At 56.0% G+C, this 22,241-nt stretch overlaps 2 protein-coding genes across 2 annotated transcripts in view; both read left to right on the top strand.

Annotated features, from left to right (window-relative positions):
* Positions 1-1,989: 1,989 nt before the first annotated feature.
* On the top strand, positions 1,990-4,535 carry SLC18A3 (solute carrier family 18 member A3). The gene has a single exon (XM_003809027.5). The coding sequence runs from the start codon at positions 2,421-2,423 to the stop codon at positions 4,017-4,019; it is 1,599 nt and encodes a 532-aa protein (XP_003809075.1). The 5' UTR covers positions 1,990-2,420; the 3' UTR covers positions 4,020-4,535.
* Positions 4,536-5,869: 1,334 nt separating this feature from the next.
* CHAT (choline O-acetyltransferase) overlaps positions 5,870-22,241 on the top strand; it is a 53,497-nt gene continuing 37,125 nt past the window's right edge. The window contains exons 1-7 of the mRNA XM_003809022.3: positions 5,870-6,155; positions 8,186-8,286; positions 11,388-11,579; positions 12,158-12,276; positions 13,760-13,813; positions 17,040-17,220; positions 19,174-19,351. Coding sequence (XP_003809070.2) covers positions 5,870-6,155; positions 8,186-8,286; positions 11,388-11,579; positions 12,158-12,276; positions 13,760-13,813; positions 17,040-17,220; positions 19,174-19,351 — 1,111 coding nt within the window. The remainder of the gene's footprint in view (positions 6,156-8,185; positions 8,287-11,387; positions 11,580-12,157; positions 12,277-13,759; positions 13,814-17,039; positions 17,221-19,173; positions 19,352-22,241) is intronic.

Raw genomic sequence — 22,241 nt, forward strand, 5'->3', positions numbered from 1 at the left:
ACTTCAGTCACTGCAGAGCAGGTGGCAGCAGCCCTTCAGTGGATGAGTTTCTCCTTTCCCAGGGTGACTGGGTGGGTGAAGGGATTGAGCAACAGGTGGCCAGGCTGCCGCCTCTCACCCTGACACATTGGTCCCCATCCCCTCATCCTACAGCCATCTCAGGGACAGATGGAGACATTCCAATGCCCTCCGGGTCCTCCACCAACCCAGACAGAGCCTGGAGTCACAATGCCCACCTAGCCAGAGGGATCAGCCAGCTAGCCAAATGCCCCCTGTGTCTTTCATCCGTTCTTCACAAGACCCACAAGTGAAAAATGAGGATAAACCGCACATTCTACACACGATAACAACATAGCAAGTCCTTATACTGCTCTTACTGTGTGCCCGGCCCCCTTAGCAGTAGGTACTATTATTATTAAATTTTACAAAGAAACTAACTGAGGGACAGAGAGGCAAAGTAATTCCCTGCAGGTACTCTAATGAGTACGTGGCAGAGCTGGGAGCCATCCTGGTTGTCTGCCTCGAAAGACCACACTCTTTGCACTGCATCGCGGCACTTCCTGCGGGGTGGGGGGCACGATGGGAGAAGCATCTGCGTCTGATGCTGCTTTACTTTTGAGGCCAGAAAAATGGGAAGGCTCCCCTCTGACTCTGGAAGAGAGACGCAAACCGTAATCTCACAACACAATCCCCACCTCCAACCTCAGCCGCCCTGGAGCCTCTCTCCCGCCAGTCCGCCCACTGGAACACGGGCTCCATGTGCCATCCAGGGTCAACGCCGCTCTGGGGACGCGTCAGGCCCAGCGCACAGCCTGGGCAGCTCAGCCTGTCAGCTGAGCACGGGCGCCTCAAGGGGTGCGGCCCTCTCAGAAGGAAGGTGAGTCTCCCTGGAGCCCCTGACGACAGCGAAGCGGCTGGGCGCTCTCCGGGGAGTGGGCGCGGCACCCAAGAAGGGTTTCTTACAGTTCCAAGAGAGGACCCCAGCCACAGTCACTCCAGAGCCCACCCGGGGCTTGGAGGAGGCTCTGGAAAATGAGGGATGGGGGAGTGTGCAGAACAGGGGGCGGAGGCTGACAGGAGCCGAGGGAGGGCTTGGTCGGGTGCGAAGAGTGCCTGGGAGGAGTTAGAGTGGGGAGGGGGTGCGGCGGCGGGGAGAGAAGAGGCGGAGCTGGGGGACCAGACCGCTAAAGGAGAAAGGGGGATTCCAGGCAAGGGGAATGTGGCCAGGCAGTGCGGGAGGGCGGCAGCGGCCAGGCTAATATTCGCGACCCCGAGTGGGGGCGCGGCAACTTCTGCCCTCAGTCCCCACAAGCTCCCGGCCGGGATTCGCGGCCGAGAAATTCTGCGGAGGGGCCGGTGGGTCAGAGCCAGGCCAGGCAGTTGCTGAGCCTTCCCCTCCCCTCCTGGCGGGAGTGTGTGTGCAAGGGGCCAGGGGGCGGAGTCGGAGAAAGGGTTGGGGGTGTCCGTGTCCAGCGCTCCTCCGGACGCGGCTCCACAATCCAGCTGCGAGAACAGATGGACGCAGCGGCGGCTCACCTCGGGGGCTTCCTGCTCGCTGTGCGCCGAGGTCCAGGCTGAAGCGGAGATCGCAAGCCTCTGGCTCCCGCCTCTCCCAAGGGGCCTCGAGGAACCGGCTGCCGCGCCCCCTTCCCCAAGAGGAGAAGAGCGGGCGCTGACCCCGCGAGTCCTAGAACCGCGGGCGGGGGGCAGGCAGGGGGCGGGGGGCAGAGGGCCAGCTACCGGCGCGGAACGCCCATCCCAGGGGCTGGTTCAAGACTTCCACACCGAGAGCCCTTCCTGGGCCTCCAGCCCTGGAGCATCTGGAGAGCGGACCCCTGCCCGGCCACGCCCCGCCCCCGGCCCCCGCCCCGCCGACGTCGCATTAGCATGAGCGACGTAAGTGGCCGGGGCACCACTCGGGGGCTGGGACTCGCCGCGTCACAGCCCCGAGTGGAAGGGGAAAAAAAAAGAGGAGGCGGCGGAGGAGGCAAGAGCCGACGCGAGGGGAGGGGAGCGCAGCGGCGGGGCTAACGGGCAGGCAAGCGGGCGGGCGGCAACAGCATGCCCCTCGGCCAGCGCGGGCGGCCTCTCAGCGCGGCGGGGGCTGCTCTGGGCGCGCCCCGGGCGAAGTGCGCCCAGTCTCCGGCCCCGGCCCCTCGGCGCGCCCGACTTCCCGGCCGCCCCTGAGCCCAGCAGCCTCGGGTCCAGGGATCGGCTAAGAGTAGCTGCAACGCCTCGCCGGACGGAGTCCTTTCCTTTCCCGGGACGCTGGGCCATGAGCTCCGCGGCCACCTGAGGCACAGGGGGGTCTGCTCGGCCAGGACAGCCTCCCCGAAGTCCCGTGCCCTCGCCTCTGCACTGCGGGACGCCAGCGCTCGGCCCTGGCGGAGGCGTCCTCGGAAGAGCATCGGGGTGGGGGCATGGAATCCGCGGAACCTGCGGGCCAGGCCCGGGCGGCGGCCACCAAGCTGTCGGAGGCGGTGGGCGCGGCGCTGCAGGAGCCCCGGCGGCAGAGGCGCCTGGTGCTTGTTATCGTGTGCGTGGCGCTGTTACTGGACAACATGCTGTACATGGTCATCGTGCCCATAGTGCCCGACTACATCGCCCACATGCGCGGGGGCGGCGAGGGCCCCACCCGGACTCCCGAGGTGTGGGAGCCCACCCTGCCGCTGCCCACTCCGGCCAATGCCAGCGCCTACACGGCCAACACCTCATCGTCCCCGACAGCTGCGTGGCCAGTGGGCTCAGCCCTTCGGCCCCGCTACCCTACGGAGAGCGAAGACGTGAAGATCGGGGTGCTGTTTGCTTCCAAGGCCATCCTGCAGCTGCTAGTGAACCCCTTGAGCGGGCCCTTCATCGACCGCATGAGCTACGACGTGCCGCTGCTGATCGGCCTGGGCGTCATGTTCGCCTCTACAGTCCTGTTCGCCTTCGCCGAGGACTACGCCACGCTGTTCGCGGCGCGCAGCCTGCAGGGCCTGGGCTCAGCCTTCGCCGACACGTCTGGCATAGCCATGATCGCCGATAAGTACCCCGAGGAGCCGGAGCGCAGTCGTGCACTGGGCGTGGCGCTGGCCTTCATTAGCTTCGGAAGCCTAGTGGCCCCGCCCTTCGGGGGCATCCTCTATGAGTTCGCCGGCAAGCGCGTGCCCTTCTTGGTGCTAGCTGCCGTGTCGCTCTTTGACGCGCTGTTGCTGCTGGCAGTGGCCAAACCCTTCTCGGCGGCTGCACGGGCTCGGGCCAACCTGCCAGTGGGCACTCCCATCCACCGCCTCATGCTAGACCCCTACATTGCCGTGGTGGCCGGCGCGCTCACCACCTGTAACATTCCCCTCGCCTTCCTCGAGCCCACCATTGCCACGTGGATGAAGCATACGATGGCGGCTTCCGAGTGGGAGATGGGCATGGCCTGGCTGCCGGCCTTCGTGCCTCATGTGCTGGGCGTCTACCTCACCGTGCGCCTGGCGGCGCGCTACCCACACCTGCAGTGGCTGTACGGCGCGCTTGGGCTGGCTGTGACCGGCGCCAGCTCGTGCATCGTGCCCTCCTGCCGCTCCTTCGCGCCGCTAGTGGTCTCACTATGCGGCCTCTGTTTTGGCATAGCCCTAGTCGACACAGCACTGCTGCCCACGCTCGCCTTCCTAGTGGACGTGCGCCATGTCTCAGTCTATGGCAGCGTCTACGCCATCGCCGACATCTCCTATTCGGTGGCCTACGCGCTCGGGCCCATAGTGGCAGGCCACATTGTGCACTCGCTGGGCTTTGAGCAGCTCAGCCTTGGCATGGGACTGGCCAACCTGCTCTATGCTCCCGTCTTGCTGCTGCTTCGCAACGTGGGCCTCCTGACGCGCTCCCGTTCCGAGCGCGATGTGTTGCTTGATGAGCCACCGCAAGGTCTGTACGATGCGGTGCGCCTGCGTGAGCGTCCTGTGTCTGGCCAGGACGGCGAGCCTCACAGCCCGCCTGGCCCTTTTGACGAGTGCGAGGACGACTACAACTACTACTACACCCGCAGCTAGCATCCCCACTCCTCCTCCAGCCCACCCACCCGCCTTGGGTCAAGGGGGCTGCTCTGCAAGCCCACTGGCCAGCTCTGGCTCAGGGCCCACCTCCTCCAGCGAGTACCCCAGCCACTCCTCAACCTTGACTTCTGCCCAAATCCCCTCCCTGTGACCCATTCCATATCCCTTTCTCTCTTGTCCAATGGGGCTTGGAGCACCGAGGCCAGCGAAGCCATCGCGCTCCTTGCGGAGGTGAAGAGGACCCTGAGTCCCCACCTGCGGCTCCCCTGTGTAGAGCCTGCATCTGTCTGTCCTTCCTTCCATTGCTCCCAGTGCCAAACTTGGGCCGCTGCACCGCGGCGCCTCCGCCCAAATCAATAAACTGTGTCTGTCCCAGGAGGCCGAGTCTCTTTACTGGTGGGGGGTGCGTGGAGGCGCGCAGGGCCAGAGCAGAGGGAAGGGTGAACTGGGTCTCCAAGTCCCAATCCAGACCTGAGCCAAACTAACACGTAGGCACCTGTAGCTGTTTTTCTACCTGGAAAAGGGGATAGGAAGGAAGCAAACCCAACAAAGGCTGTCACCCACGGTCACCAAGGAGCACCATGCTCCCCTCAGCCCAGAATAGACCCTCTTTTCCAGGCCCAGCGCAGAGCCCGGGGATGCCGCCCGGGGGAGCCTGAGGACCCGCTCCAGCTGGGCACGCCAGGCCCCGCCCTTTGAGGACACGCCCCACACCAGCCTCAGAGCTCTGAGGTGCCTGGGCTGAGCTTCCCTTCAGACCAGAATCCCGCCCCGTTGAGGCTTTGAGAAAGGAGTAGGAGCCGAGCATTCCGGCAGAGGAAGAAAAACGGCCCATCTTTTAGAGTCCGACCTCTGGAAATGTGTGTATGATGTGATGTGTGTGTTCATTAGAGAACTTGTCCTAGGAGGAGTGGGGGAGCCGTGGTTGGTGTTTGCTGTGTCCCTGTCAGTCCCGAGGGTCTGAGTCTTGAAGGGAGAGATGCGAGTGTGGGATCTGGTGCCAACTCCCACTGCCACCCTGTCCTGAGTGGGAGCAGCGGCCCAGGACTGTCAGGAAAGTTTCCCATCCTTAGTCCCAGCCCTGAGAGCCTCAAGCCAGCGTTCGCGCAACACTCCATGTCCCGAAGACCGTAGTCTGATGATCGAGGCAGAGTCTTCCCATCACAGCGTGAAGAGGCGGCTGGTCAGGGTCGCCTGTGTGTTAGCTGCGCCTGTGAGGGTCTGCTCTGCTGTTGTGCGCATGTCTGTCCTCGATCTGCGAGTCGGGCTGTGTGTGCCTGGGCGGAGTCTGCCTTTGTCGGTCTGTCTGTGCTATTTCTGTGTGGGGGTCTCTATCTGGGGTGGGGGATGCTTTTGTCTGAGAGGAGAGCCTGCCTCTTGCCGCAGTCCTTAAGCATCCTCAGGTCTGCCATCAGGATTGTCCCAAGTCTGTAGCACCCCACCTCTGCTCCCCACCCCATAGTGCCAGCAGGAATGGGATGGTAACAGAAAGAGAAGTCCTGAAGTGAATATTGATCCCAGTTATTGTTTCTTATTATTAGTTTGAAAGATGGTGTAGCAGGGTTTGAGACTGGCCTGGATAGTGGGGAGAGGAGGGCAGCGAGCAGAGACTTCCTCAGACCCAACCCTCTCCAGGATTCAGCAGCAGCACCCCACGGCTGGAATAATGGGGTTGGGGAAGTGCGGTGACTGGGAAATGCTGAGCTAGGGGCAGGAGGCATGGGCGGGACAGTGTTCTGTGCCCCCTTCTAGAGCCTAAATTTGTTGCCCGAGTTCCTCCGGGAAGCCCTCCGGGTAGATTCTGGGGGCTGGGAGCTGAGATCCCTGGGCGGGGAGCGGGGGAAGGGATGGTGCTGAGGACGGCGAAGAAGGGGGGGCTTGGGGGAGGGGGGAAATGGAAGAGAGAGGAGGGAGGAGGTACAAGAGGAAGGAGAGAAGTGCGGCCAGCTTGCTTTCTCCAGTCGGGTGGCCGCGGGGACCCGGGCGACGTCGGAGGCCCTGCCGGGAACCCAGGCTGCAGCCCCCGCCCCCGCGCTGCGACACGCCCCCCACCCCTTCCGGCTCACACCCCCGCCCACACTCCTGAGTGGTGCGGTGCAGCGTCGGCCGAGGCAGCAGAGCCGAGGAGAGCAGGTGAGAAGAAGGGCTGGGCTGGGCTGGCGGAGCGCGGTGCCGGGAGCAAGGGCGGCGGTCGGGGGCTCTATCCAGGGACAGCACCGGGGCCGAGAGGCCCCAGGACTCGTGGAGTCCTCTGAGTCCTGCGCAGCAGCGGCCGTCGGGGGTCAGCTAGGAAGCTGCAGGATTGCGTTGCTTCGGTGCCTGGGCTTGGGGAGGCTTAACCATCAGGGCTTCGGGACTCCAAGCGCATGTTCTCACTTCACTTGGCCCAGCATCTGCTAAGTGACCAGGTCCGCGCTTTCTGTGTCTAGTCGGAGGGTCCGTGGGTCTGACCCGACTCGCCTGAATTGCTGGTTGGCAACCGCTTCTCCCGGGAGCAGGGGGTGGGGAAGGAGGAGCAGCGGCTGGTGGCAAGTCTGAGCCAGGACATAGCCGATGACAGCCTGTGAATGACCGGCCAGACTGGGGTTGGTCCTTCGGGGCAGAGCAGGCAGCCCTTGGAAAGCCAGGCTGGCAGGAGCATGGGTGGGAGGCACAAAACACAGACAAACAGACATATATACACATACACCCTCTAGGCATCTGCCCAGGAGTGATGGAGGAAGAAGAGTTGGCAGGTGGGACCACCAGGAAACCATCCCACCCAGCTCTGCCTTCTTCAAGCTCAGGGTCCCTGAAGCCTGACTAATGTCTCCCGAATGGGGGGGAGGGGGGGGCTCTGGGCCAGAGCAAAAGGATGCATTGGCTGCATGGTCTGTAGGGCCTTTACCAACCTGACCTTGTCCTTGCTGTCCTCTCAAAAGACTGCCATGCTCCGGTGAATCCTCACCAGGATGCCATCTCTTTCACTTTGCAGTTGGGGGCAGCCCCTACGAACCCACAGCACTGGGAGGCCTGGGAACAAGCCTGTGGAGAGTGTCCCTGCACTGTGCCAGCAAGGGCTTTACATTCTCTGCCCAGCACTGCAAGGCAGCCCCAGGCTCCTCCATCCTTGGGCCTGGTTCATCCATCTTTCTGGACTCTCTGTTCCTGGCAACAACCCTGCCAGGTGCCCATACGTGGGCGGTGCTTGCCTCTGGGTAGGGGTGGTGTTGGGTGGGGAGAGGGGTGAGGAAATTAGCTAAACCTCAGCTTTAGACTTGAGAGAATAGAGGGTGGGCTGGTGGAAAACATGAGTATGTGCCTGTGGAGGCTTAGGTTCAGGGGGATCTCAGAGGGTAGCAATTGTGACCCACAGCCTAATAATAACAGTCTTTGCCCTCTTGGCCTGGCTCACTTCTACTGTACCTTCAAAATTAATCTGCTTCTCCCCAGACTAAGGCAGGTGACCCCTAGGGGCCCTGGCTGCCCAGCCTCCCTGCATACCTCCCTGGGCACTCCTATGGCATCTACACTGGCAGCCTGCAGACCCGAGACTGCCTAGGTCACAACCCCTCCAGCAGGCCCAGAGTCTCCCTGCCCTGGCCACAGGCCAGGCTCCCAATTAGCCCAGATGCATCCTGGAGCACAGGGCCTTAAAGGCCTCCATTCACCCACGCATGCATTCCTTTCCTTCCACCAACGGAGTGAGGGAATTCACCCTACTCCACACCAGAGATGTGGCCGGGATGCAGAGATGAAGCACTGAGCACAGTAGGTATGGTCTTACCCTTGAGAAGCTAGTGGGAAAGAGAGAGTTTGATCGGCAAAGCACTTATCTATTGGGTTCCAGGCAGGAACAAAGGCAGCACTCTGCCAGCAACCCCTGGTGGATTTGGATGGCCCCAGAGTGGTCAGCTGGCCTTGGGTGACAACAGCCTCATGAGAGCAGACCCTCACTTTAGGAACCACTCTCTCCCATATGGGGGCCCAGAGAGAACACTGTGGTCAGCACGTACAGGTGGAAGTAGAGACTGGGGCCAGGCCTGCAATGAGACCCCTATACACAGCTGTCAGGCTCTGGCCTCCTCATGGGGCTGGGGTGGGGGTCTGTTGGCGGGAGGTGGAGGGTTTGTGACAGGCCTATGTGGCTGCTGTGTTGATGTTTCCCACTTCTTGGTCCCCAGGTCCACACCTCTGCATCCCTGCACCAGGACTCACCAAGACGCCCATCCTGGAAAAGGTCCCCTGTAAGATGGCAGCAAAAACTCCCAGCAGTGAGGAGTCTGTGAGTGACTTTTGGAGCCCTCTCTCAACCCTGCTTTCCCCACCTACATGCCCTTGCTTCTAGAACAGTCCTGAGTGGGACTGGCCCCCAGCATTTGCCTGGCCCCAGCCCTGCCCTCTACTGGCACAAGGCCCAGGCTACAGCTCCACCCCCAGCTTGCTGAGGATCCCAGAAGGGCCTGGAGGGGCTGAGACGGGCCTCAGGGTGCCACGGAAATGCTAAGAGCTTAACTTCCAAATCCCCTGGCCAGGCTAGGCCCTATCTTTCCTTCCAGGGCCTCTCTTCATCCCAGCTTCCACTTCTGATAGCTTTGAGCCCAGTGATTTTGCCTTAGGGTGGGGCTGAATTCCTACTCCAAGCCCTGCAAGTCCCAGCTCCAGCTGCTATCACTAGTTCAGCCTTGGAGCCTTAGGCACCATGTTCTCCACTGGCCTGAGACAATGCCATCCTCCCTGGGCAGGCATCCTCCCTCCCACCCCAGCCAGCCTTCGGGTGGCAGAGCAACACACCTGATTTCAGGTGGTTGCATGTGTTTCCCCTCTCCCACACTTGTCTTTTTGCCATTCCTCTTCCCCCTTCCCCCTTTCCCTTTCCCCCAGCCCTCATTTGAAACCCTGAGCAGAATTTTCTGGCTTCTCCCCAAGAAGCTGTTCACTCCATTGCCCTGACCTCTGCAGCTGACAAACATCTATTGTCACCTCTGGTCCACTGGCATGCTTCTCTACCCACCCCATTGGGCTGTGGCTTCCTTCAGAGCAGGCTCTGTTTCTCCATTGTCTGAGTCCAGCCCAGGATCTGACTCACATGAACTGCCCAGGAAACATGGAGTTTTGGAGCACTGATCTGAGACTCCCAGGTCCAAAGACACTCCTTAGCACAGGGCCAGAAGTCCAGGAGAGTCTGGGGAGGATCCCTGGGGGGTTGAGATGTCTGAGCTGCGATTTCCTGCTTTATTCCTTTTTACCCACTGCTGATTCCCTGTTAGCCAGGCTAAGTCACAGCGCACTGTCAGAGCCTGGAAGAAGGGGAGCAGTGTCTGGCAGAGGATCTAGCCAGACTTGTGGGCCCTTTTGGCCAGGTCACTAACTGGGCTGGGCTTTCTGTAGGTGCTCACCCACCCATCACACAGACCACCCCCCACCGCAAGAGATGGAAGAACAAGATCAGCTGGGTTGGGGGCCCAGACCTGGCTCGCTGGGGTTGGGCAGGGCAGCCTGGGATGCTGTCCAGATCCATCCTCGCGTCATTCCCCAGGGCAGGAGCAGCCCGTAGTTGGCACTGACACCCCACCGCTGCCAGAGAAGTGAACCCTAGAGGCAGGATCAGACAGGCAGAGGGCCGTCATTCATCCATCAGCAGCAGGGGCAGAGAAGAGGGTGCTTTTAAGGGGCCCCTTCACTCTGCAGCCTATGGGGAGGAACCCTTTACTGTCTCATGGAAACTCATCACTGCACAAAGAAGCCCCTGAAGGAAGGTGCCTCACTGTCTACCAGTGTGTCCCAGGAACCATGTTGCAGAATTCTGGTCATTAGGGCAGCAATGAATTATGTCTCTTATCCAAAGCCATCTTTTATCCTTCCAAATCTCTCCACAAGAGTACACCCTTCAGGTCCAGAGATCAGTTAGAGTCTGGAGCCCCAGCTGAGAACAGTTTATAAATTAAGACTGACCAGGAGACAACAATATCAATAACAGGACTATTTCATCTTAGATCTATCCTTTATGGCTTAAAAGCACTTTCACATACATTAGCTCTTTAATCCTATGAAAGGCAGGGTTTGCTACCTTTTTACAGGAGAAGAAACTGTACAATTTTAGCAATATTATTATAAGTTCTGCCTTCCTATTGTCACTGGCCAAGTGAGGGACAAGAAGAGGAAACAAATGGAAAAGGGAGTGAAAGGGAAGGGAGAGAACGACCCAGGAGAAAGAAGCAGAGTGGACATGGAAGACTGATTTTAGCTCCTAGTCTGCCATCAGATTTGTATGTGACCTTGGACCAGCTGCTCCACTCTCTGGGACTCAGTTTCCTCATTCATAAATGGGAAGTCACAAAATTGAAGCCACACAGAAGCCTTCTGTGGTGAACGCTGCTGGTGAACTAAGAGGCACAGCATGCGTATAGGAGGGTGGAGTTGGGGGTTCTTCCTAGACTCTAGCCACACTTTGGGGCCCCCAAAGAATATGGGTTTCCTCTTGGGAATTCCTCTGGAAGTATAAGATAGCGAGGTCATAACATTTTAGATGTGTCTATTTGAGGCCAGTTGTTCCCCCATTTAATTCTCTCTGTGTTCCTCTCAGGTAGGAATTGTTATTTATGTCCTATGGATGAGGAGCAGAGGCTTGGAGAGATTCGGAGAGGAAGGACATCCACTGCCCCTAACACCCACATGAAACAAAATTCCCTGCCTGGGTTTTATAAGTAGGAGGGACTTATAAGAAGCTCAGGGCATGAATCATCTTCTGAGGAACCCTCTTTTAGAATTCTAGTCATTAGGGCAGCACTGAATTATGTCTCTCATCCAAAACCATCTTTTATCCTTCCAAATCTCTCCGTAAGAGTGCCCCCTTCAGGTCCAGAGATCAATCAGATTCTGGAGCCCCAGCTGGGAACAATCTCTAAATTAAGAGTCACCAGCAGCCAACAATATCAATAACAGGACTATTTCATCTTAGGTCCATCCTTTATGGCTTAAAAGCACTTTCATATCTATTTTCTGTTTGATCCTATGAGAGATAGGGGTTACTACTCCCATTCTACAGAGGAAGAAACTGAGGCACAGAGGGAGGCTGATTTGCCCAAGTTTGCAGAGCTGGTCAGCGGCAGGGTCAGGGTAGAAACCCAGGTCTGTCTGATGCCAATATCACCGTATTTTCCTCTGCACTTTATCCCTTTCTAGGGACAGAGCACAATGAGGTCAGGGACGCCAAACAGGAACTTCCTAAATTCATAATTTTGCTGAGCTGAGCCCTAGAAATGGAGGGGTCCCAGGGTAGAGAACAACACAGGGGCAGAACGATACAGATACTAGGGACCAACTTGGGGACAGGCATGGGGCGCACATACTAGAGGCACAATGCCTATGAACCCTTTCTTCCAGGGGCTGCCCAAACTGCCCGTGCCCCCGCTGCAGCAGACCCTGGCCACGTACCTGCAGTGCATGCGACACTTGGTGTCTGAGGAGCAGTTCAGGAAGAGCCAGGCCATTGTGCAGCGGTTTGGGGCCCCTGGTGGCCTCGGCGAGACCCTGCAGCAGAAACTCCTGGAGCGGCAGGAGAAGACAGCCAACTGGGTAAGAGGGGCAGACAAGGAACCCATAGAAGAGGGGCGGGAGGCAGACCTGGAGACAGAGGGATCTCGGTGAGAGGCAGGTAGAGGACAAAGACAGGGCAGAAGGAGAGACGAGGGACAGGGATGGGGGATAGGTGTGGGAACAGGCAGGTGGCATGGATTGGAGGACAGGAAGGGACAAGGATGAGAAACAAACAAGATGAGGAATGGGAAATACGGATAGAGAAAGAGGAGGACAAATCGGGGACAGGAATGGGGACAGATGAGGACAGAGATCGCATTAGGAAAGAAGAGAGTGTGAAAGGCAGGAAGAAGACACCTGTAAGGACAGGCAGAGGACAGCGATGTAGCACCAAGCCACCAGGATGGGGACTGGGACAGAAGAAAGGAGACAGGAGGGCACAAAGGTGAAGGACAGGCCTGGTGGACTGGGAAGCTCCTGGCACATACCTGGGGCTTAGCATATATTTGTGGAATGAATGAATTAATGCTCTGGTAAAGTGTCCCGATTTTCTCTCGGGGCTGTCAGGATGGGACTATTTGGAGGGATGTGACGGCCTTCCCTGCCCTCCCCTGCAGGTGTCTGAGTACTGGCTGAATGACATGTATCTCAACAACCGCCTGGCCCTGCCTGTCAACTCCAGCCCTGCCGTGATCTTTGCTCGGCAGCACTTCCCTGGCACCGATGACCAGCTGAGGTGAGGCCTTGGTGCTCCTAGCTCATAACCTGGGGACCCACCCAAGGCAGGGGCCCTTACCCCAGTGCCAGCAAAGAAAGGCCAAAGCTGGAGCCTTGGCTGAGCTTCCTGGGGCCAAATGCCCCGAGACAGTGGACGTCCAGGCCATCAGGTGGGGAGCAAGGTTAGGTGTGGCTGCACTCGAGTGACAATCACACAATTAGCCTTAGTCTATATTTATCTTGCAGTGGAATGGACACTCATGGAGGTCATGGGTCCAAATATCCCCACAGCCTCCACCTGGCTGAGGCCCTGGGAGGAGGCATGTGTCCCTGGACCACGCCAGTACTTATTCCTGGGAAACACTGCCCCAGGCTGTCTGAGAGGGCCTCTGCTTCCTTCCAGAGCCCCCAGCTCTAAACAGAGGCCCCAGAAGGCTGGAAACAATTCCTCCCTGCCAGCAGCCAGAGCCTGTGCCATCTGCTGTAATTTCAGAGCTCACTGAGCCGTTGGAAGGGCCTCTGGCCGCTAATGACAATGGAGGATCGGTGCAGGGAGAAAGGGTTTCCCTTCTGGAGTCTCTCAGAGTCTGGTCTTAAGACCTGAGTGGGGCAAATGGTGGGGACAGTTTAGAGGGAGGGCAGACCAAAGTGGCCCGAGGACAAGAGGCAGGGCCCACCTCTCCTCTGGGCAGGGCTTAGCCATGCTAGGAAGACCTCCCCACCCCACCCTACCAGCTGGCCAGCCTTCCCTCCCACTGTAGCTGGAGTCTCCCCAGGGAAGAAGGAAGGTGTGGACAGATGAATGACTTCTGAAAACAGTTCTCACAATTGCATCTGAGGGGGTATTTTCCTCCTGGTGCAATTAAGCCAGGCCCAGAATCCTGGTATGACAGTTCCCGCTGCTCGTTTCTCCAGTGCCTTTCCCCAAGCACTCGATTTCCTTTTCATTAGTACCGGGGGGTGGGAGGAAAGGGACCAAATTACTGGCTTTTCCCAGGAGAAAATTTTCCACAAGGCCAGGGGTCCTGCCCTGTCCAGCCCCAGGGCTGGCCTTTCCAAGGAAGAACTCCACCCTTCACCCTCCACCCCTTCTGGCCTGCTCTGTGGCCTCTCCTGGCTTCCGTCTCCCTCTCTGCTCCCTCTCCTCTTCAAGGTGATTCCAGTTTCCTCTCCCTTCCCCAAGAGCTGCTCGACTCCCAGTTCTCACCAAAGGACCATTTTGAATCCAAGGCTTGTGGTGGGCTCTCGGCATTGGGCTGGGGGGCAAGAACCACATCTGATTAGTGCAGGAACCACATCTGATTAGTGCACACGGGGGTGGCATACAATGGGCGATCACAGAGTTTGGCAGTGGGGATGAGGGAGGGAGGAGGGAGGGAGAAGGGAGGGAAGAGGAAGGAGGTGGAAGGAAGAGGGAAGGAGGGAGGGGAGGCAGAAGGGAGGGAGGGAGGGAGGAAGCCAGGCCCTGGGAGGAAGGGCTCAGGCCTCCCTTCTCCCTGCAGGTTTGCAGCCAGCCTCATCTCTGGTGTACTCAGCTACAAGGCCCTGCTGGACAGGTAGGACTGGGAGGGTGGTGCACTGTTCCAGCACAGTCTGCCTATGCGTCTATCTCCCTTGCAGGGACCTTGTCTTTTTCCAGCTCTGTATTCCCATTCCTGGCTCCTGGCACAGAGCAGATGTCCCTGCCCCAACCCACTCCCCCACCATCAGGATGACCTTTAGCTTGGCTGGCCTGTCTGTTAACTGTTCCTTTTCCTGGGGCAAGCACCATCCTTCCTTGATCTTTTAAAAATGCCTCCTCCCTCCACACATACGTGCACAGGTGGAGTGAATTCACTTGAAGCTGGAGAACACATAGGAAGGCGGGGAAGGAAGAGTTGTTAGAGTAAGGTGATGGGGAGTTCTGCTTTGCCACTTGGAGGAATGGTGTCTCCAGTGGGAGACTGTATCCTCAATCCCACCAAGCTCAGTGGACATGAGGCTGTTCTGACAGATGGAGAGGGCTGCTCAAGCACCACAGGCTCTCTTTGATTTTAGGAAGAAAGTCCCTCTCCTGGCCAAGCTTAGGAGAGCAGGAGGGTGTCTGAGAGCAGCAGGGAGAGTAAGTGGGTCTGGAGGACCCAAGTCTCTCAAGGTAGAGACTATAAGGGCATTCGAAGCTGGAAGGAGAGAGAGAGGCCCAAAGAAGAATCCCTTGCACAGATGAGGAAGCTGCAGCTCAGAGAGGTTAAGTAACTCATCCATGGTTACAGAGCCAGGTGGTGGCAGAGCAAGGAGGGGGCAAGGGGCAAACTTCACTCTTTGTTCAACTTGACTCAATTCAATCTTTACCCAGCCTTGGGACAGAGGCTCAGACCCACAGCCCCTTCCAGGGTAGGGCTGTTCCCTCTGGAGATGGGCAGGCAGAGCTCCCAGACTCTCAGGGTGGAGCAGTTCAGGCTGTCCAGGGCATTCTGTACCATACGCTCCTGTGCGCTCTGCTCACTCCTCTCTAAATGCCATGGGTCACTAGGCCCTGGGCTGTTGTCTCCTCATGGTGTGTCTTTGGTCTCTCCCTTCTTCGTGGACAGCATTCTATTTCCTCCCAGAACTCGCCCCTCTAGCTCACCGTCCTGTCTGTTTTCAAACACCCTTGTCTTGCTGGGCCTGGGGACTTGGTGCCCATTCATCACTGACTGCCCCCACGAGACTTCACTTTCCTTCTGATCCCAGACTTTCACATGTGTGTGTGCACACTCACACAGACACGAATACCCACGCATATCCACGTGGAGGTTCCCATGTCCAATGATTGAAAAGGACTTAAGACTGGAACATTTTCCTGAGTGCCTGTTTTGAACCTTTAATTAATTAATTAATTAATTTACTTATTCACTTTGCAATGTAGTTATGCTGGGAAGAGGAAGAGAAATAAGGCCTCATCCTCCCCTCAAAATGTCCTTAGACTATTGGGCAAGACAGTCACTTAAACAGACACAAAATACAGCTGTGTCCCTTCCCCTGAGTCCCACACTCGCTCACCCAAGCCTCAGCCATCCCCACCGGGGTGTCTCTCAGTCATTACAAATGAGCCGGGAGAGCTTCGCCTCTCCCTCCCCGTTCCCCAACTCCTCCCACACCTTGTCGAGCCATGTCCATAAGTGCACCAGCACATGCCCTGTTGGTGAGTCTGGGAACCTAGAAGTCACCTGTGCTTGTTCTGCTTTCTCCCTTGCACCCTCATGTAACCCATGGTGCTCAGATGTGGTCATTCTCCCTCCCCACTGTGTCCCCAAGCTCCCTCCTCCCTCCCTGCTGCCCTCACAAGACATCACGTTCCTTCTCTGCCACAACCTCCTTCCTTGTTCTTCCTGTGACACCTTTCAGCCCATTCTCCCCATATAAGCAGGGTCAGTAAAACAACAAAATGGAAACCCAGTCCTGCCCCTGCGTGCTAAAGCCTCCCAAGGGCTTTCACTGCACCAAGAATAAGGCGATAGCTCCTCCCCACTGCCACTGGAGCCCCACAGGACCTGGCCTGCCCACCTCTCTGGCCCTGTCTTCACTGGGCCTCAGCCCCACTGGCTTCTCTCTGCCTTTGACCAGTGCTTCTCAAGCTGCCTCTGGGGAAGAAACAATATATTTTCTTTCATTTTGTAAAATTTGTGAAAAACAACAAAAAATTGATTACTAGAAAAACGGTATGAAATATGAGACCAAGTGTTTTATTACAGGATTCAACAGACATAAAACTCCCATCACATTGCTACAAACATTTCTGGGTTCAGGCATTACACCAAGTCATGGGTCAGTCACAGCAGTTCAGTGCAATACTCATACTTTGAGTTGCAGTGCTTTGGGACACTTCACCCTTAGGGCTCAGCTCAATCAACCTGCCTCAGTGAGACTGCCCCTGGTCACCACCTCCTGTCCCTGCCAACACTCTGTCTCACTGCCTGAAAGTCTCCTGTTCACTGGTTTGCTGCTTGTGGTCTACTCCCCACCTATACATCCTAGGACTTGCACCCCAGTAGAGCAGGAGCTGCATGTCTTATTTGCTGCTGTATCCCCACATCCCAGAATGGTGCCTGGCCTATACGGAGGACGTGCTTCACAAATATTTGTTGGCTGAAAGAGTGGAAGGAAGGAAGGATGGATGGATGGATGGATGGATGGATGGAAAGATGGATGGATGGTGGATAGATGTGTGGATGGTGGATAGATGAGTGGGTGGTGGGTGGAAGGAGGGATGGATGTTTCGTGGTGGAAGTATGGTAGATGTATGGATATATGGATGGATGATGGATAGATGGATGGGTGGATGGATGGAAGAAAGGGAGGGAGAGAGGAAGGATAGGCACAAGGCATGCTGAGACCAGAGGGAAAAAGAACTTCCTGCATTGACCTCAGAAGAGGCTTCTAAAAGAGATGATAAAGGAGTAGGCTCTTGAAGGAGGGGAAGGAGTTTTCTGAATAGAACAGTTGAGTTCTGGGGTTGGGGTAAAGGCATGCCGAGAGAAGATCAGCATAAGCAAAGATGCAGAAGGCTAACTGGCAGGCTTTGCACATGCCGTGCATGAGGCAGAGGTTTGAGAAAACTCTGAGGGTCTCCATGTGTTATGGAAATGGGGCCTCCACTACTTTGAAAAGTGGAGAATTGAGCTCTGCATCTGCCATGATGATGCAATTCTGGGTTCTGTGCCCCATTTTGCCTGATCAAGTTACAATAAAACCCATTCTCTGTCTCCCCTCACCCCCCACCATCCCCTCGTGGCTGCCTCCCTTCCCACTCCTCTCCTTCAGCCACTCCATTCCCACTGACTGTGCCAAAGGCCAGCTGTCAGGGCAGCCCCTTTGCATGAAGCAATACTATGGGCTCTTCTCCTCCTACCGGCTCCCCGGCCATACCCAGGACACGCTGGTGGCTCAGAACAGCAGCATCATGCCGGAGCCTGAGCACGTCATCGTAGCCTGCTGCAATCAGGTAAGCAGCCCCTTGTCTTGGTGAGGGAGGGCACAGAGCATGCAGTGGCCATGCGTTCACGTCCATTACCTTCTCCGAGGGGGCTCAGCCTCCTTCCCTGAGTCACACAGGGAGCTGGGGCACCATGTCTCCAAAGTGAGGTCCCTACTTCCAGTCAGTCCCATGTCTCTCCACCAGTTGCCTTCTAAGAATGAGAGCCGTCAGTTTGAGAATATCCTCACTGGACTCTCACTTCAGCACTGATGCACTGAGGGTCATGATCGAGACCTCCACCTGTACATCTGTTCTTTTCCATGCAGTCACCCAGGCTCCGGCCTTTCTGGAGACCACACACAGACAGACAGTGTTACAGACTGACAAATAGGACCTTTCATGTGTCAGCCTGTGGGCTCAGCACTTAACATGCATTCATCCCACTTAATCCTTACAGTGACCATGCAGAGGGGGCCTTAGGATCTCTGTGTGACAGTTGAGGACATGAGACTCAGACAAGTTAAGTGGTCTGTCCAAGAGTGGGAAGGACTCCTGGGTCTGGCCAGTGCCCTAAGGTCATGCTCTACCCCCTGCAGCTCAGGTCCTCAGACTGGGTTCCACAGAGCCAACAAGGACCCATGGGTCCTGGGGGACAGGCTGAGCATGAGGGCTCCTGACCTCTTCCCTGTGCCCACTGCACTATATATTCCATATATTGAGCTTCACATAAATATTTCCTCTGACAAACAGTTTTGTTTTTGTTTTTGCTTTGCTAAAACCCAAGTTTGGCAACCATCCCAGGGACTCCCCTGGTACTTGCTCTACAATGTGATCTTGGGCTCTCCTCACATTTTTAGTAAGTTGGGAGCTCTGTGGAGCCCTGACATCTGAGGGCAGCTGTGACCTCTGTTCCTAGATTTGAAGGCCATCTAGGAGCTCTCGCAGCCCACCTGACACCTTGGCCATAGACCAAGGACGTTTCCCCATCTTCATTCAAAAGTCAAGCCAAGTATTTCCCAGCTCCCACAGGCCACCGTATCCACCTCTTCCAGACATGCTCTGGGCCCCTGCACTAGACCAGGCCATACAGACACTGCTAGGGGGTTGGAGGGGAAGGGAAAACAAGGTACTCATGTCAATCAGCTGAAAAGTGTATCTTGACCTGGGTCTAGGAATAGACCCTTCACAAAGCCCAAGGCTCTAGCCTTCAAAGCTACAAAATGACAAAACCACAGGGCTGACATACAAAGCACATGTAGGTATACATGTGAAGGTGCACACGCATGCACACATGCGTAGGTGCACATGCACGCATGGTATGTGTTGGTTTTCCATTTTAATCTTCCTCTGCATATGATTGCTGGCTTGCTTTTTTCCTCCACTCACCAGTGTGTTTAAGGCCCATCACTGTGGCTCTATCTGTTGCTAATTCACTCTTTTCAATGGCTGGGTAGACATGCCCTAGACCTATACACCACATTTCACTTAGCCATTCCCCTTCTGGAGAATAGTGAGGCTCTTGCTACCATTTTGCTGTTGCAAACAAGGCCAAGAGGCACATTCCTCGTGTCTTCCGGTACACACGGGTACGTTTCTCTAAGCCTCAGGCTAAAATATGCATTTATAAGTGCAATTGCTTAGTCATAGGTATGCACATTTTTAGTTTTGATAGACACTGCCCTCCAACAGTAGCTGTGCCAATTTATATTCCATTCCCCACAAACATAATGGATTCCGTGAACCATGAAACACATTTTCTTTTGGCTAAGTTTAATGTTGCCTTCTTTGATTGGGGGCAGCGTGGAATCCAGCACAGTCAACAGCCTTGGCTTGGTCCCTAAACTGAGACTAGAACCACCAAACACCTTGGGAACCTTGGGCCTGAGCATCCCTGTCCCAAGCTTACCTGTGAAGGCTGAGTGAAGGCCTGGTGCCACGGGCCACCCAACAAGTGACATGTTTGACCTGTTTACCCCACAGTTCTTTGTCTTGGATGTTGTCATTAATTTCCGCCGTCTCAGTGAGGGGGATCTGTTCACTCAGTTGAGAAAGATAGTCAAAATGGCTTCCAACGAGGACGAGCGTTTGCCTCCAATTGGCCTGCTGACGTCTGACGGGAGGAGCGAGTGGGCCGAGGCCAGGACGGTCCTCGTGAAAGGTCAGCCGCAGTGCCCAGCACATCTCCATGCCCATCTCATGCTCGTGCCCTTTGGCTTTCCCTCCTCCAGGGTTGGGCCAGGGCCTCATCCCCATCAGCCATAGTGCGGGAGCTCAGGGCCCACAGCATGCCCTGCGGCCAGCCACAGTGCCTTGCCACTGAAGCCACCTTTTGTGCCCTCGTGTTCCATCTGACAGTATCTGGCTTTCTTGGTGGGACTAACTAGTGCTGGAATTGGGGATGTCTGAGAATACTGGGCGGGGCGGGGGAGTTAGCTGGAGGAAGGCTGGCTGCAAGTGAGCAGGTGTGTTTTCCTGGTGGGTGGCGCTCACTGATAGTGGCTGGGGGAGTCGCTGAATGGGGGTGTGGGATGGAGCCTGCCTCTGGGAAAGTGGTTCACCACCTCTTTCACCTGATCTCTCCATCCTGGGACTCTTCATCTTCAAGCTGTCCCTTATCTTGTGGCACTGTTCTGATGAAAGTCTCCAAGCATTCCCATAAGAAAGCCAGGAATATTCTTGAAAATTTTTCATCACCCTTCTGGAAACTACTTTCAAATCCAAAGCTGGTCCTATTCCAGGAGCTGATGGAATGCTCTCCTTCCTTGCCCATGTTAGAGATACTGGATGAGAAGCAAGACTTCTGTGAGTCTTTATTTACCCCTCAGAATTTTACTGGGTCAGGCAATCTATTCAGACTCTCCACATCTGTTACTGAGGGCCCTGGGATCGGCGCAGGGAGTATGGGAGACAAAGGAGTTGAGGCCTCTACCCAAGAGCAGCCCCATGATGGGAACAGGAAGAGGGGGCATGGGGAGGAGACTCACATCCAGGTGCATGCAGTGCTGACCCACTTCAGACAGGCGTCAAAAACGTGCTCCAGGACTTCAGAGAGGGGACGGAGCCCTTCCGAGTGGGATTGTGAAAGGCTCTGTTAGAAGAGGTGGGAATGGAACAAAGCCCCATGCCATGAGTGAGAAAGGCTGGAGGGAAGGATGGTACCCAGGCAGGCAGACCAACCCTGGGCAAAGCCTGAGGCCCAGCAGGGACACACCCACCTTACCCCCAGGGTGAGGAGGAGAACAGCTGCCCAGCGAAGGTGGCCTGAGCCGGATGTACTGGGCCTATTTTTTCTAACAGCCACTTGCATTTTCTGGTCTCTCTCTAGAAGGGTCTTCCCCCAGACCCAGCTGGCTCCTTGCCGCACGCAGAGCTCAGCCCAGGTGTCCGGCCTCAGGCCTGCCTTGGGCATCCTTCCCGCACACTCTGTCACTGTGGCCCGTTCGCTTACCTTGACTCTGTTGCTCACTCTCTGAGGACAACTTTGCATTTGTTTGATAAATGCTGATTATCTGCCTTTCCCCCCACCTCCTACCCACTGCCTATAAGGTCAGAAGGACAGGGGCCTTGTCTGTTTGGTTTAATTTCTGAGAAACACAGTCTGGGCCCAGTTACATTTATTAAATAAAAGAATGAAGGGTGATTAAAAATGCCAGGCCCCAGACTTATTCCCCGACTTACCAATTAATTATTCTTTCATCCAATTATTGGGCACCTCCTGAATGCTGTCATAAATAGGGGGCTGTAGGAGCCAAAGAGGGGTGTGAGAGCTGACTGCCCTCCTGGACCTAACCTCGTGCTGGAGAATTAATAACTTAGCATTCCGCAGTGAGTTAATTCCCTCGGGAGACCACGGTGTAATCAAATCCCACTCTTCTCCCCTTCAGGGACAGAGACAGGCATCAAAATAATCGCCTCTGCCTCCAGCATAGTTTCCACTTTATTAGCAGGCCAGGCCCAAGACACGCCCTTCAGGGCTGGCTGGATTGCCCCAAGGTCTGAGCACTTGGGCTGTGGATCAGAATTGATTTGTTAATGGCACTTGATCTGGCTTTCTGAATGGAAGTGCTGTTTCTGAGGGAAATGCGACAGAAAGGAGGGGACACATGTGCCTCCCCTTGGGTAATCCGATTAATCCAGTTAGCGCCAACTGTGTCATCTACACAACAGGAAACTGATCCTTCACAGATCCCCCCTCCCCAGAGCAGCCCTGCCTATGGAACAGAAACAGAGAGACCATTTACAAAATGATTTCGGTTTCCAAGTGAAAGAGTATGGCAGCTTGGGACAGGGTTGAGAGTGAAGATGGAGAGACCAGTGAGGTCAAGGCCATTGAAAGCGAGAACAATTCCTGGGCTTTTTATCCAAGCCGTAAGTGGATGTTAGTGCCATTTAGTAAGATGGGAAACAGGGTCGGGGAGTGGGTACAGGATGGAGAAATCATTGCCACACATGTTGGGTTAGAGGTGCTTGGGTCATCTGGGTGGAGACGTCAAGCTTAATATATATGTTTGGAGCCCAAGGGAGAGGTCAGTACAGAGCTATAAATTTGAGGGACATCAGCGCATAAATGATCCTTAAAGTCATGGACCTGGGTGAGATAATCTAGAAACAGAAGAACAGGGAGCCTGGAGGTCAGGTAGAGAAGGATGCAAAGGGGATTGAGAAAGAGTAGCCCATGAAGTAAAGGAAAGCCAGAAGAGTCACAAAGATTCAAGACAGAGGGAACGGCCAGCCACATGGAATGCTGTGGAGAGCTGGAGGAGGAACAGGACACAGGGGACCCGGCTTGGCAACCCTGAAGTTGTCACTGGGCTTACTGAGGGTCAGACTGGAGTAGCAGGAAAACAAATGCTTGCACACTGACAGAAGTGATCCAACAGCAGAAAGAAATTGTCGATGAGGCAGTCAGTGAGTTGAACCAGTGAGTATGGTCGACTTTTTCTCAGACATTTTGATACTAAAAGGACCAGAAAAATGAGGGAGTTGCTGAAAGAGGATGAGGGTCAAGGGAGGTGTTTTTAGGAGGAGAGACAAATGTATGGAAGGAA

Source organism: Pan paniscus, chromosome 8 (assembly GCF_029289425.2).
Source record: "Pan paniscus chromosome 8, NHGRI_mPanPan1-v2.0_pri, whole genome shotgun sequence".
In the NCBI taxonomy this organism is placed as follows: domain Eukaryota; kingdom Metazoa; phylum Chordata; class Mammalia; order Primates; family Hominidae; genus Pan; species Pan paniscus.